This window comes from Anomaloglossus baeobatrachus, chromosome 9 (assembly GCF_048569485.1).
Source record: "Anomaloglossus baeobatrachus isolate aAnoBae1 chromosome 9, aAnoBae1.hap1, whole genome shotgun sequence".
Taxonomy (NCBI): Eukaryota; Metazoa; Chordata; class Amphibia; order Anura; family Aromobatidae; genus Anomaloglossus; species Anomaloglossus baeobatrachus.
The window spans coordinates 36,696,061-36,711,771 of record NC_134361.1 but is presented as its reverse complement, the minus strand read 5'-3'; the positions used below and the strand labels follow the sequence as shown (position 1 = coordinate 36,711,771).

Below are 15,711 nucleotides of genomic sequence, written 5' to 3'. Positions count from 1 at the left end.
GGACCGCAGCGCTGCAAGACTGCAGTGCTAACCACTGAGCCACCACAAGACTGCAGTGCTGCAGTGCTAACCCACTGAGCCACCACAAGACTGCAGTGCTAACCACTGAGCCACCGTGCCGCCTATATATATATATATATATATATATATATATATTTATTATATATATACACACATACCATACATACATACATACATACACACAATCGCTCAGACACGAAGAATTATATAAAACAGCTGAAATTTATTTATTACGCTGCAAGTAAGACAAATGTGGACTCTGAGTTTCCAGGAGATTACGATTTACAGTGATATCTGGAGCACCGGCTTCACTTTCGGAAGAATCGCTTGTTTTCTCTATGGGTTCAGCTAAGGATTATGAGAAAATCCGCCCAAAATCTATAAGGCCTCCTGGAGACTGATGCTTTTCGTATTGGTGGCAGCAATGTCGGAAGCTTCTCCCAATATCCGGATGATTACCAAGCAATTCACAATGCCCCGCGGAGATCTCCGAGACATGGAGGACGCGTGCAATATGGCTGCAAAATAAAATGTTGACAAGACAGGGAGGAAAAAAAACAAATTCAGTCCGATAAGTTGTCGTGGTCCGTCATCCACGCTGCAGGGTCCAGTTAGGATTTGGAGTAGCGCCTCCTGGCAGAGTCCCGGTAGAAGAGGAAGATTTTTTGGGCTGAGAGCTGTGCGGCTGCGATGCATTGCTGGAGCTGGGGAGAGAAGAGACCGCGGTGAGGAGCGTGGAGAAGACACATTATTAAACCCCCGGGCTCCCCGCACCCTCCTCCTCCTCCTCTACCCGCTCACTTTATGAACTGCCACAGGGAGCCGCAGCTATTTGTTCAATTTTAATGATTCTCTTAACATCATTTTATTAAATTGTCTCTCACTCCGTCTGCCCGGGGGGGTATGGACCGAAAAAAAACAAAAAGAGAAAATAGACGCGGAAACTAAACACACCGACAGCAGAATCCAGGGCTAAATGACCGTCCTTCACCCCGCAGGGCGACACAGACAGACGGAAAGTGATATATAGGGTTAAAAAGGAAGACGAAAAGCATAGAAGTCCTCCTGCTATAAAGGTAACATCTATAGGAGACACGGATATCCTCCTACTATAGGACATCCTTCAATTAGAAGGTAATGTGGATATATGAGACATGGATATCCTCCTAATATAGTGCAATATAAGGGATATACAGTATGAGACACGGATATCTCCTAATATAAAGGATATATGACACATGGATAACCTCCAAATATAGGGTAACATAAGGAATATATGAGACATGGCTATCCTCCTAATATAAAGAATATATGAGACATAGATATCCTAGATATACAGTGCCTACAAGTAGTATTCAACCCCCTGCAGATTTAGCAGGTTTACACATTCGGAATTAACTTGGCATTGTGACATTTGGACTGTAGATCAGCCTGGAAGTGTGAAATGCAGCAAAAAAGAATGTTATTTCTTTTTTTTTTTTTTTTTAAATTGTGAAAAGTTTATTCAGTGTAATTTATTATTCAACCCCTCAAACCACCAGAATTCTGTTTGGTTCCCCTAAAGTATTAAGAAGTATTTCAGGCACAAAGAACAATGAGGTTCACGTTTGGATTAATTATCTCTTTTTCCAGCCTTTTCTGACTAATTAAGACCCTCCCCAAACTTGTGAACAGCACTCATACATGGTCAACATGGGAAAGACAAAGGAGCATTCCAAGGCCATCAGAGACAAGATCGTGGAGGGTCACAAGGCTGGCAAGGGGTACAAAACCCTTTCCAAGGAGTTGGGCCTACCTGTCTCCACTGTTGGGAGCATCATCCGGAAGTGGAAGGCTTATGGAACTACTGTTAGCCTTCCACTGCCTGGACAGCCTTTGAAAGTTTCCTCCCGTGCCGAGGCCAGGCTTGTCCGAAGAGTCAAGGCTAACCCAAGGACAAGGAAGGAGCTCCGGGAAGATCTCATGGCAGTGGGGACATTGGTTTCAGTCAATACCATAAGTAACGTACTCCACCGCAATGGTCTCCGTTCCAGACGAGCCCGTAAGGTACCTTTTACTTTCAAAGCGTCCTGTCAAGGCTCGTCTACAGTTTGCTCATGATCACTTGGAGGACTCTGAGACAGACTGGTTCAAGGTTCTCTGGTCTGATGAGACCAAGATCGAGATCTTTGGTGCCAACCACACACGTGACGTTTGGAGACTGGATGGCACTGCATACGACCCCAAGAATACCATCCCTACAGTCAAGCATGGTGGTGGCAGCATCATGCTGTGGGGCTGTTTCTCAGCCAAGGGGCCTGGCCATCTGGTCCGCATCCATGGGAAGATGGATAGCACGGCCTACCTGGAGATTTTGGCCAAGAACCTCCGCTCCTCCATCAAGGATCTTAAGATGGGTCGTCATTTCATCTTCCAACAAGACAACGACCCAAAGCACACAGCCAAGAAAACCAAGGCCTGGTTCAAGAGGGAAAAAAATCAAGGTGTTGCAGTGGCCTAGTCAGTCTCCTGACCTTAACCCAATTGAAAACTTGTGGAAGGAGCTCAAGATTAAAGTCCACATGAGACACCCAAAGAACCTAGATAACTTGGAGAAGATCTGCATGGAGGAGTGGGCCAAGATAACTCCAGAGACCTGTGCCGGCCTGATCAGGTCTTATAAAAGACGATTATTAGCTGTAATTGCAAACAAGGGTTATTCCACAAAATATTAAACCTAGGGGTTGAATAATAATTGACCCACACTTTTATGTTGAAAATGTATTAAAATTTAACTGAGCAACATAACTTGTTGGTTTGTAAGATTTATGCATCTGTTAATAAATCCTGCTCTTGTTTGAAGTTTGCAGGCTCTAACTTATTTGCATCTTATCAAACCTGCTAAATCTGCAGGGGGTTGAATACTACTTGTAGGCACTGTATAATATGAGATATGGATATGCTTGTATTATAGGGTAATATGGATATATGAGACATGGATATCCTCCTAATATAAGGTAATATAAAGAATATATGGAAACATGGATATATTCCTACTATAGGGTAATATAAGGGATATAGGGTAATATAAGGGATATATAAGACATGGATATATGAGACATGGATATCCTCCTAATACAGTGTAATATAAAGAATATATGGAGACATGGATATGCTCCTACTATGGATAATATACGGTAGATATGGAACATGGATATCCTCCTCCTATTATAGGGTAATATAAGGGGTATACGGGACATCGATATCCTTCAAATATATACAAGACATATATCGCTTATATTACCCTATAGTAGAAGGAAATCTGAGACATGGATATCCTCCTACTATAGGTAACATATAGCAGATATGGGATATGGATATCCTTCTCCTACTATAGAGTAATATAAGGGATATATGGGACATGGATATCCTTCAAATATAGGGTAATAGCAAGTATATATGAGACATGGATATTCTCCTACTATAAAGGTAACATACAGCAGATATGGGACATTGATATCCACCTACTATAGGGTAACATAAGTGATATATGAGACATGGATATCTTCCTACTATAGGATAACATGCAGCAGATATGGGACATGGATATCCTACTACTATAAGTTAACATACAACAGATATGTGACATGGATAACCTTGTACTATAGGGTAACATACAGAAGATATGGGACATGGATATCTTTGTCCTACTAAAGGTAACATACGGTAGATATGGGACATTGATATCCTCCTACTAGAGTTACATAAGGCAGATATAAGACAGATATTCTCCCTCTATAGGGTAACAAGTGATATATGAGACATGGATATCCTCCTGCTATAGGGTAACACATGTAACATGGCTATCCTACTTCTACGAGTAACCTCTTACTTATAGGAGAAATGGATATCCTCCAACTATAGGGTAACATAAGGGATATATGAGACCTGGATATCCGCCTACTACAGGGTAACATAAGGGATATATGAGACCTGGATATCCGCCTACTATAGGGTAACATAAGGGATATATGAGACCTGGATATCCGCCTACTATAGGGTAACATAAGGGATATATGAGACCTGGATATCCGCCTACTATAGGGTATCACTACAGGGTGACATTGACAGCGGAGAGCTCTGGGATATGGACTCCGCACGGTGTCAGGCAGGAAAGCGCCGGTAACATCAGTATTCACCAGAGACGAGCGATCAGACAAGATACGAGATCCTCTCCAGCTGCGACTGAGATTTGTACAGAGATGGAGAAAAAACAAGTGAGACATAATGGCTGCGTCCTCCACCACCTGGGATCCTAATGTCTGCAGAGGAGACCAGAATGTAATCTTCCCGATATTTGGCACCGGCTCGGCTCGAACCTGAGGAGAGAATCCACAAGGGCAGGACGGAGGAGCAGAGCCAGACGTGCGCGGTCTGTATGAGGGGGTAACAGAGAGAGTGCGCACAGCACGGAGGAGGCGAGACGGCGCAGAAACCGGGAGACTGAGCAGAGGGTTATTGGGTGACGGTAATGCAGGATGGGTATACGGTCATCACAGGCAGAACTATGCTATTGTATCAGAAATCTGTGCTGTTCCTCTGTTATTCCTCCTGGAAATATAATAAATACAGACATTGTGATTACCCCTGTCAGTGGAGCATAACCCCTAAAAAGACTGCCGACATCCGACCAGTACAGGCCGTGCCGACACTCCCTGGTTCTGTCCTCTTTCGCGCAGAATCTGGCAACGGAACATCTTGTATCTGTACATGGCTGATATGGACACAGAGTCGGGGCATTAAGGGGTGCGGGCGGATCATTTAGATAATGGCGGGTGCAGATATCTCTGCATAAGCAGCAGCTGGGGAGGGGGCTCCCACCATGTCCCTGCCTCGCTGCGCACACACCTGGTCACATTACAGAGAAGTGGAGCATTTGGTCAATTAGATATAGAGAAGAGCTGGCAGGAGCCGGCGCCGTCCACAGATCCGTGCGCTGCCTGAAAATGACGAATGTGAGCGATGGGCAGTCAATTACCCAGAGATGATTCTGATGATCTGCGGCCACCTGGAGGGGACGAGCGCCGGCGGGCGAGGAAACCATCGCTAATTAATTCAGAGCAGAGGAGAAGGGAATAAATACAAGGATGGAAGAAGCGGGAAAATAATCAGCATCTAACACACCGCTACAGTACACCACACCGCTACACCACACCGCTACACCACACCGCACCGCTCCACCACACCGCTCCAATACACCGCTCCAATACACCACACCGCTACACCACACCGCTCCACCACACAGCTACAATACACCACACCGCTCCACCACACCGCTCCAATACACCGCTACAGTACACCACACCGCTACACCACACCGCTCCACCACACCACTCCAATACACAGCTCCAATACACCACACCGCTCCAATACACCACACCGCTCCAATACACCACACCGCTCCAATACACCACACCGCTCCAATACACCACACCGCTCCAATACACCACACCGCTCCAGTACACCACACCACTCCAATACACCACTACAATACACCGCTCCACCACACCGCTACAATACACCGCTCCAATACACCACACCGCTCCAATACACCGCTCCAATACACCACACCGCTCCAATACACCACACCGCTCCAATACACCTCTCCAATACACCACACCAATACACCACACCGCTCCAATACACCACACCGCTCCAATACACCGCCCCACCACACCGCTCCAATACACCGCTCCAATACACCGCTCCACCACACCGCTCCACCACACCGCTCCACCACACCGCTCCACCACACTGCTACAATACACCGCTCCACCACACCACACCGCTCCACCACACCGCTCCAATACACCACAACGCTCCTAGAGGAGTGCGAGGCCTCGATACGCCGCTCCTAGAGGAGTGCGAGGCCTCGATACGCCGCTCCTAGAGGAGTGCGAGGCCTCGATACGCCGCTCCTAGAGGAGTGCGAGGCCTCGATACGCCGCTCCTAGAGGAGTGCGAGGCCTCGATACGCCGCTCCTAGAGGAGTGCGAGGCCTCGATACGCCGCTCCTAGAGGAGTGCGAGGCCTCGATACGCCGCTCCTAGAGGAGTGCGAGGCCTCGATACGCCGCTCCTAGAGGAGTGCGAGGCCTCGATACGCCGCTCCTAGAGGAGTGCGAGGCCTCGATACGCCGCTCCTAGAGGAGTGCGAGGCCTCGATACACCGCTCCTAGAGGAGTGCGAGGCCTCGATACACCGCTCCTAGAGGAGTGCGAGGCCTCGATACACCGCTCCTAGAGGAGTGCGAGGCCTCGATACACCGCTCCTAGAGGAGTGCGAGGCCTCGATACACCGCTCCTAGAGGAGTGCGAGGCCTCGATACACCGCTCCTAGAGGAGTGCGAGGCCTCGATACACCGCTCCTAGAGGAGTGCGAGGCCTCGATACACCGCTCCTAGAGGAGTGCGAGGCCTCGATACACCGCTCCTAGAGGAGTGCGAGGCCTCGATACACCGCTCCTAGAGGAGTGCGAGGCCTCGATACACCGCTCCTAGAGGAGTGCGAGGCCTCGATACACCGCTCCTAGAGGAGTGCGAGGCCTCAATACACCGGTGCAAGAGGAGTGCGAGATACCAATGTGCCGCTCCCAGAGGTGCGCCCCAACACACCGCTCCTTTAGGTGGACCCCAATACACCACTCCTAAAGGTGCACTCCAACTTACTAGCTATAGTTGTTTGAATCTCAGCTTTAAGCCTCACTCCCAATTGCGTATATAAAAAAAAAAAAAAAAAAATTGCACCAATTTTCATCCAAAAAAGTTTGACGCGTGAAATGTGTTTAATTTTTCCATATGTCATGTGAGTGCTCTGCGACTGTGCGATATTACAGTGTCCTGCGTCACAGCATGGTCATGCATCCGTAAAAAACAGACGATTTATGAATGATCCGTGCAGCGTCCATTCTTTCTCTGGCACCCATAGACTTGCATTAGTGAGTCTCATCCAATTAAAGCCTTGACCAGTCCTAGTTGTGTGCAAGTCATTGATTTTATATTTTTTACTGTCTTACTGTTATCTTACTACCTTCCTAAGACATCAGTCCTCGATGTGGCTACTCCTTAATAAGTCCCAGAGGATCTACTTGACGCCGTCACTCCTGAGTGAACCTCTACATTAATGCACCAGTCCTAGAGGTGTCGTCATTTTCCAGCATAAACCAGTGGACCTTGCGGTTTCCAGACTGTCGCTGTGTCCAGTGGTCACTGACAGCCGAGGAGAGCGGCAGCCGGCATTACTGTGCAGACACCGAGCCTGCCAGACCGCCATCAGTCACCGGCCTGGAGGCGGCTCAGGACTGTCCAGAAATATTGATATTAGCATAATGCAGCATCTCGGCCCTCAGAGCGAACGTCTCCGAGGAGCGAGCAGGACTGCAGACACCAGCACAGCTGCAATGTGCTGAGCGGGCGCCAACCTGTAATAGCATCTACTACAGAACCGTCCATCCGCAGCTGGCGGCTGCTAACGACATCTAACCTTGTGGCCTATTTGGCCATCTCACAGTTAAATTCATCCACAGGAGAGATGATAAATGTATGATTACTGGGGCTCCTGATAACCCCCCCCCCCTGCCCTGCTCCAAGTCCCCTGTGTAATGTGTTACTGAGTATGTGCGTCCATCACTCCTAACGGCACAGAGGCGGTCGCACATGCTCAGTAGCACTTCAGTGAGCTTTGGGATCACCTTTTTTGTGATTGGTGGCAGCCGTAGAAGTTGGACCCTTAGCACTCATACATTTGTCATTTATCCTGTGTATACATACATACATACATATATATTATATATATATATATATATATATATATATATATATATACACATACATACATACATACACACATACATATACATATATAAACACACACACACACACACACACACGGCAAGAACAGTTCGTAACAGGCTCCTAGAGGAAGGGTTCAAGTCATGTAAAGCTAGAAAAAAAGCCTTACATCAATGAGAAGCAAAGGAGAGCCAGGCTGAAGTTTGCCAAAGACCATAAGGATTGGACCATAGAGGACTTGAGCAAGGTAATCTTCTCTGATGAGTCTAATTTTCAGCTTTTCCCAACACCTGGTCATCTAATGGTTAGACGGAGACCTGGAGAGGTGTACAAGCCACAGTGTCTTGCACCCTCTGTGATATTTGGTGGCGGATCGGTGATGATCTGGGGATGCTTCAGCAATGCTGAAATATGGCAGATTAAACTTTGCGAAGGCCTATGAATCAAGCTGCATACAAGCTTATCCTAGCTTATCCTTATCTGCTCAGGCAATGTTCCCCAACTCTGAGGACTGCTTTTTCCAGCAGGACAATGCGCCATGCCACACAGCTAGGTCAATCAATGTGTGGATGAAGGACCACCACATGAAAACCCTGTCATGGCCAGCCCAATCTCCAGACCTGAACCCCATTGAAAACCTCTGGAATGTAAATCAAGAGGAAGATGGATAGTCACAAGCCATCAAACAAAAAATAAGTGCTTAGATTTTTGCACCAGGAGTGGCATAAGGTCACCCAAAAGCAGTGTGACGGACTGGTGGAAAGCAGCCAAGACGCAGGAAAGCTGGGATTAAACATCATGGTTATTCCACACAATATTGATTTCTGAATCTTCCTGAGGTGAAACATCATTAGTATTGTTGTTTCTAGATGATTATGAACTTGTTTTCTTTGCATTATCTGCATTGTTTTGTTATTTTGACCATTTCTCATTTTCAGAAAATAAATACAAAATTTATTGCTTGGAAATTTGGAGACATTGTCAGTAGTTTATAGAATAAAAGAACAATTTACATTTTACTCAAAAATATAAAGAAAACAATCAGAGAAACTGAATTTCTCTGTCGTTTCATTGGGGGACACAGGACCATGGGTTATGCTGCTGTCACTAGGAGGCTGACACTAAGTAAACAGAAAAAGTTAGCTCCTCCCCAGCAGTATAACCCCTGAGCCGGAGGCGGGCTCAATCAGTTTTTTGCTTAGTGTCGTAGGAGGCTGATGTGGGCCGACTGGGCCCCCTTCAGCCACTTGATTTTTGCGTTATTTTTTTCATTTTTTCTCGGCGACGCTCGTCGCTCTCATCTGTGGTAATTTTCTTTTTCTGCAGGTATCTTTTCTCTACCTCGGCTCTCGCAGCCCGTGTGGGTACCACTCCCCTGGGTCGCAGAGGCTTGAGTCGTCGGGCCCTCTCCCCCGTCCAATTCCACGGTACCACTCCCCGGTTGGCACGCGGGGCTGAACTTTCCTGGGCACCCCTATTCACCCTGCGGTACCACCCCAAAGGGTCGCAAGGGGCATACAGCAGGGACTGGACCTCCGCAGCGCATCTGGATTTTTTGGATGGGGCCCGCAACGCTGCTACATTTAGGGGCTTCCACCCCAATGGCGTCCAACTCCCCGCCTTCTTCAGCCTGCTTCCTGGTGCCCGCAGCCATTCCTTCGCTGAGCGGAGCACACAGGAGCATGTGCAGAGTCTCAGCCTGCACACTGGACAGCGCGCCGCGGATCAGGTAGGACCCCTACCTTCTCCCCCCTCGGACGGCTGCAGAAATTTAGGCCCCGGTCTGGGCCTACTCGCCGGACTCCCCCCGCTGCGTCCGTGGAGCTCCCTGCCGACTGCGGGCTGCCCCGCATCGCTGCTGCGCCGCCGCCGCTTGCGGCCGGGTCCGCCGGCGCTGCCCCTGTACCTTTAGCAGCTTCAAACGCCGCCGCTCCTGAGGTCGGGTCCGCCGGCGCTGCTTCTGCCCGCAACGGCACCGCGGCTCGGCCACTGTCCTCGGGCCCCCAGGCCGCATCCAGCACAGCGCGCCGAGGATCCTCTCCGCCGCCGCCTGCGGTCGGGTCCCCCGGCGCTACCTCTGCCCGCGACGGTACCTCTGCGTAGGCCCGGTCCTCGGCGTGCCCAGGCCGCACAGCGCGCCGAGGATCCTCTCCGCCGCCGCCTGCGGTCGGGTCCCCCGGCGCTACCTCTGCCCGCGACGGTACCTCTGCGTAGGCCCAGTCCTCGGCGTGCCCAGGCCGCACAGCGCGCCGAGGATCCTCTCCGCCGCCGCCTGCGGCCGGGTCCGCCGGCGCGGCCTCTGCCCGCCCCGGCACCTTAAAAATTTAGCCCCCGGCTTCGGCCCTGTCCTCGGCGTCCCCAGGCCCGCCTCCCGCACGGCGCTATTGGACGCCGGCCTCTCCGTTCCCGCCCTCCGCCGTGCTCCAGGCATCACTTGGGGGGTGGGGGATATTTTTTTCCCGCTCACAGCGTCCATTTTAAATAAAGAAAGAGGAAAAAAAAAAAAAAAAAAAAAAGAGAATGGGAGTTTATTCCAGACTACTAGTCTGGGTTTACTGAGGCCGCAGCATCACCTTCTTTTTCCGGGGGAGAAAATAAAACACACTTTTCTTTAGTGGGTATTTTTTATTTTAGGTCGATTTTTATTAAAAATTTTACATACATGAGTTTTTACACCTTAACTCTTACAGTACTTTTCGGGCACTTGTTTTGCTCCACCCTTTTTTATATCGCGCTCCCAGTTCGAGATTTTAGTTTAGTCCCCTCCGGCGGGTTAATGCCCTGTCTCAGGCCATAGATCCCCTCGCCGCCGTCCCTCGGCTTCGCGCGCATGCGCTGCGTCCCCGGCCAATACTCGGTTATACCTTCCATAGGTCTAGCGCAATCCCCTCGGGAAGGTGAGTCTCGTACCAGGGACCTTCCCTATGCTAGAAGCGGACCCGACAGGTCTCGTCTTTTGTGGCCCCCCTGTTTTCCACCTTATTCCCCAGGTCCAGACTGCCTTTTCTCCGGCAGTCTTCCGACCTCTCGGGTGATGGCCCAGGCTTTCCACCTCTGCTGGACTCCGAGCAGGACCTGGATGTTTTGGCGCATGACTAAAGGCCCCCTGGAATTGGTGAGTCAGGCCGTAAGGCTACGGACAGCCCTCTTATCTACATGCACGCAGGTCCCCCTTAACTCGTTTGGAGCGGACCCTTGATGTGCTCAGACGACATCCAGAGCTCGCTGAGTTACCGCGTGCTCACAGTCAACTGCCAGACACGACGTTTGCCAGCGGTAAGTCTTGTCATCGTCTTTATTCCCTTCTCCAAAAAGGGGTCTCGGTGAGAATGGGCATGCCACACTGGAGTCGCTGAGTGATCACAGACAGCAACCAGACACGGCGTTTACCTGCGGTAAGTCGTGTTATTGTCATTATCATTCCCCCAGAGGGCTCTGGAGAGAGGGGGCATGGCACCTTGCAGACAGGAAGGTGGGGGCCCCTGCGGGGTTTTTCAGTGGACATCCAATTCGCCGTGTGACGGCGTGATCACGGATATTCCCCAAACACAATTTTCACCAGCGGTAAGTCCTTTATATTGTCTTACCCCTCCTCGTAGAGGGCTCCGGGATGAAGGGGCACGCTATCCTGTACTTCACCCGCCTGGGTTCCTCCTGGCTTCTCGTCCCTATCGTGGCGCTCCGCAGGGACTCCACGGACACTCTACGCAGCGGTCCGCGCTCCACCTATGCCGACCCAGGACTGGTTATCAGCTTCAGTGAGTACCCTCTCTTCACAGAATCTGGTGTCTGCCCGCTACACGGCCTGAGCCTCTAACATCAGTGTACCTACCTGTCGAGAGCTCTGACTCGGGATCAGGAACGCAGATTCGACATCTAGGAAGTCGCTGACTTCCTTTCCGGCTCTCGGGAGCGCCCTTTCGGAGATAGGCGAGTTCAGTTTATCCCCTAGGCTACGTCAGGGTAGACTGGCTACGTAAGGGAAGGGTACATCCCTTTCCCGGCATCGGCCCTGATGCACCAGGACTCGTTCCCTCACGCTAGGTTCGTCAGGGAGCTTTTATCCCTACAACAGCCGTCTCCGCCTTGCGTGGCTGCAGACCGTCCCAGCTTTCTAACAGGGCTTGCAGGGATCACGATCCCTACGCATCCTCAGGCTCTCTCTGCCCAGGAACGACCGGGAGACCCAGAGTCTCCCTTCAAGGATCCTCGCCTTGAGGTTTAGACCATCATCATCATCACTTTTTCGCTACTAGGGTAGCTGAGCTACAGGAAGGAGTCCTCCCAGACCCGGCCCGGTCCATCACTCCTCAGGCACGGTATTCGAGCCGTTCAAGGGTTGCTACTACTCACGCAGGAGCAGTTTCCCTCCTGGCACAGGGTCCCGCGGCTCTTTGCCTCCCGCTCCCGTTTTTTCCCTTCGGTTTTTTGCTTTGCGAGTCCTCGACAGTCTGTGGCGGTGTTAGCGATGGTGCACATACCAGATTTCATCCCGGACTCTCCAACGGAACACACTGAAGAACGGGGTCAGGAAGGTTCCGTCTTCGAGAGTGACCGGCCAATCTCCTCCTAGATGACCAATCTTCGCAACCATCCCTGGGAAGCTTCCCTTTCCTCCTCTGGAGCTTATTATCAACCGTCACCAGCCTCCTGTACTAGGGTAGGCTACCCCACCATTCCTCGGCACGGTCCCGAGGGACACCCCTAGAGTGTCGTCTCCCCTTCAACATTCCGGACTCAGAGCCATTCGGTTAGCCCGGTTACAATTTCTTCTCTGGGTCGTATTGTCCAGTCAGGTTCCAGTCGGACCATGCCACAGCAGTGATGTGCATCATCCACCAGGAAGACGCAGGGAGCGTCATGGCAAGGGAAGAGGCCAAGAGGTTCTTGCTCTGGGACGGGCTCTTTCATTCGCTAATCTCGGCAGCACATCCCGAGCGTGGACGTTTGGACGGCCGATTTCCGCGGTAGGATAGGTCTCGCGTAGGTAAAGGGCTCCAACAGGGATATCAACAGCCAGATCTCTGGTGAAGGAAGACCTCCAGTCGTGACTTTTTGGCCTTCCGATCCAACTCTCAAGTCAATGGTGCGTCGAGTACGCTACCTGCTCTGGACTAGAGGGCGACGCCCTAGACCGGTCGTGTAGCCTGTTCAGGCTCTCGTGCATCTTCCCGCGGCTTTCCATGATCTCGAGGGTTCTCAAGAGGGACCTAGGCAGGCGATAGCTCGGGAGTGGCCCAGGCGAGCATAGTTCGCATAACTTACTCATCTCCTCGCAGATGCCCCGTGGCTCCTTCCAGACCGCCAGATTCTACCAGGACTCAGAAGTCCCAGGTTCCATGGCCTCACCAGTGGATCCCGGAGGCTGGCTCGGTCAGGTCTGTGAACAAGATGGTGACAGACATTGAGGAGGGCCTGGAATCCAGTTCCCTCGAAGATTTATTTCCACTTGGAAAGAGCTCCCCCTGTGGTGTGAGGACCGCATCTTCAGAGACTTTTCACTTTCCATCAATCAGGGCCTTCGCGCAGAGAAACGTCCGTCTGGCTCGGCGTTTTTTCATCGTTCACTAGAAAGGTGGGACCATAATCCAGTGATGAGTTGCTCAAGGTACCCCTTTTTTCCCTGCTCCCACCTGTTTTGATAGGTGGGCTCCTCGTGGACATCTGGTTGTTACAGACGGCATCAGGGCGGACAGCCCTCTCGTAGTCTTTTCTCCCCCTTTTTCCGCTCCGCCAGCAGGATAAGGGGGGGGCTCCAGCCAGAACCCTTCGTTTCGGTCCGAGACACCTCGGCTTTCCTTCCAGAAAAGGACTTTAGGTTTCGTTTTTGTCGGTTCTAGGCTCCCCTCGCAGCCTGAAAGAGGCATAGTTCGTTCTAGGGCTGGTACGAGCCCTCAGTCTTTCGTGTCTGCAGGACACCATTTTTTTGTCGGTTACACCGACTGTCAGTCCATCCTTCCACCCTTTCCCAGGAAGCATAGGCCGGCGCCAAGGGCCTGAATATCACATGGATCCCGTCCTCCATATGTGAAGACTATCGCATGAAGGTCGGACTTCCGCCGCGGTCTACCGAGCAAGGGGCACCCTTGAACGATTGGGCTCCAGACGTCGGTCAACCAAGTCCTCTGGTCCGCCAACCGATCTAGTCGGCGTACCGTTACTAGTTTCTAACAGGTTCTCACTCAAGCTTCGGCAGAGGCCAGTTTTGGCGTAAGGTTTGCAGGTGGCAGTGCCACACCTGTAACAACGTAGGGCTTGTAGGTCCGGGTCAGCCCGGCAAGGGGAAGCGACTTCCTTCCTATCTCCGGTGATGGTTTTTTCCCACCCAGGGACTGCTTTTGGACGTCCCATGGTCCTGTGTCCCCCAATGAAACGACAGAGAAAGTAGGATTTTTGTGTACTCACCGTAAAATCTCTTTCTCTTAGTCTTCATTGGGGGACACAGCACCCACCCTGCTTGTGCTTTTTGTTATTTATGACATGCCCGTTTCCCCAGTGCCCATATTCCCAGGTCACTGGTCACACGACTGTTCGTCATAGTTTTTTACCTTGTTCTATCCAGGATTGTTTGGTTCTCCTCCTACTGCTTGTGCACTAAACTGATTGAGCCCGCCTCCGGCTCAGGGGTTATACTGCTGGGGAGGAGCTAACTTTTTCTGTTTACTTAGTGTCAGCCTCCTAGTGACAGCAGCATAACCCATGGTCCTGTGTCCCCCAATGAAGACTAAGAGAAAGAGATTTTACGGTGAGTACACAAAAATCCTACTATTTTGCACTGGTTTCTTAATTTTTGCCAGAGCGGTCTATGTGTGTGTATATATATATATATCTAAAAATTACAAGCAAGATTACCATTTTCTGGTTGCCGCCCGTCCCACAAAAGTGCAATAAAAACATATCAAAACATCACATGAACCCAAAAATGGTGACATTACAATAATACTACAGCTCTGCATCAAACAAATAAGCTGCCATCACAGCGCCAATTATCAAAAAAAACAAAACAATTCATTTGTATTTTTTTTTCCTCCACTTTTGTGTACATTTTACGATCAATTGAATGGTTTTGTTCAAAATTACAACTAGTTCTGCAGAAAACTGCCCCTCATGGCTGTGTGGGCGGAAAAATAAAAAAGGAGAGGAGACATAGAAGAATAAAGCGAGACATCAGGAGGATTTTATATGCAGGGGTCTGGACACAAAGATTTTATACGCGGAGGTGGGGACCCACGAAGATTTTATACGCGGAGGTGGGGACCCACGAGGATTTTATACGCGGGGGTGGGGACCCACGAGGATTTTATACGCGGGGGTGGGGACCCACGAGGATTTTATACGCGGGGGTGGGGACCCACGAGGATTTTATACGCGGGGGTGGGGACCCACGAGGATTTTATACGCGGGGGTGGGGACCCACGAGGATTTTTTACGCGGAGGGTGGGGACCCACGAGGATTTTATACGTGGGGGTGGGGACCCACAAGGATTTTTTACGCGGGGGGTGGGGACCCACGAGGATTTTATACGTGGGGGTGGGGACCCACAAGGATTTTTTACGCGGGGGTGGGGACCCACGAGGATTTTATACGCGGGGGTGGGGACCCACGAGGATTTTATACGCGGGGGTGGGGACACAATGATTTCATGCGGATATGGGAACACATCAAAACAACTGTACGCCGCGTGGGCTGCAGACTGACACTCACCTCTGCGGGGGAGTAAACGCCTCGAGTGGAAACTGTTAATACTTTCTTTTCTGTGCTCTCGATGGCAAATGTCAAGACAGCCCGGCTCTCCTGGAGACAAAAAGCAAGATGGCATCAATCTCCTGATAACTCAGGACTGGAATCTTGGCTGGAAACCA

The 15,711-nt window shown here is 50.6% G+C and overlaps 1 protein-coding gene across 1 annotated transcript in view; it reads right to left on the bottom strand.

The window, feature by feature from the left end:
• Positions 1–224: 224 nt before the first annotated feature.
• EXOSC5 (exosome component 5) overlaps positions 225–15,711 on the bottom strand; it is a 33,501-nt gene continuing 18,014 nt past the window's right edge. The window contains exons 5-6 of the mRNA XM_075323548.1: positions 15,554–15,643; positions 225–725 (exon numbers count right to left, since the gene is read on the bottom strand). Of these exons, the coding sequence (XP_075179663.1) occupies positions 633–725; positions 15,554–15,643 (183 nt within the window). The 3' untranslated portion in view covers positions 225–632. The remainder of the gene's footprint in view (positions 726–15,553; positions 15,644–15,711) is intronic.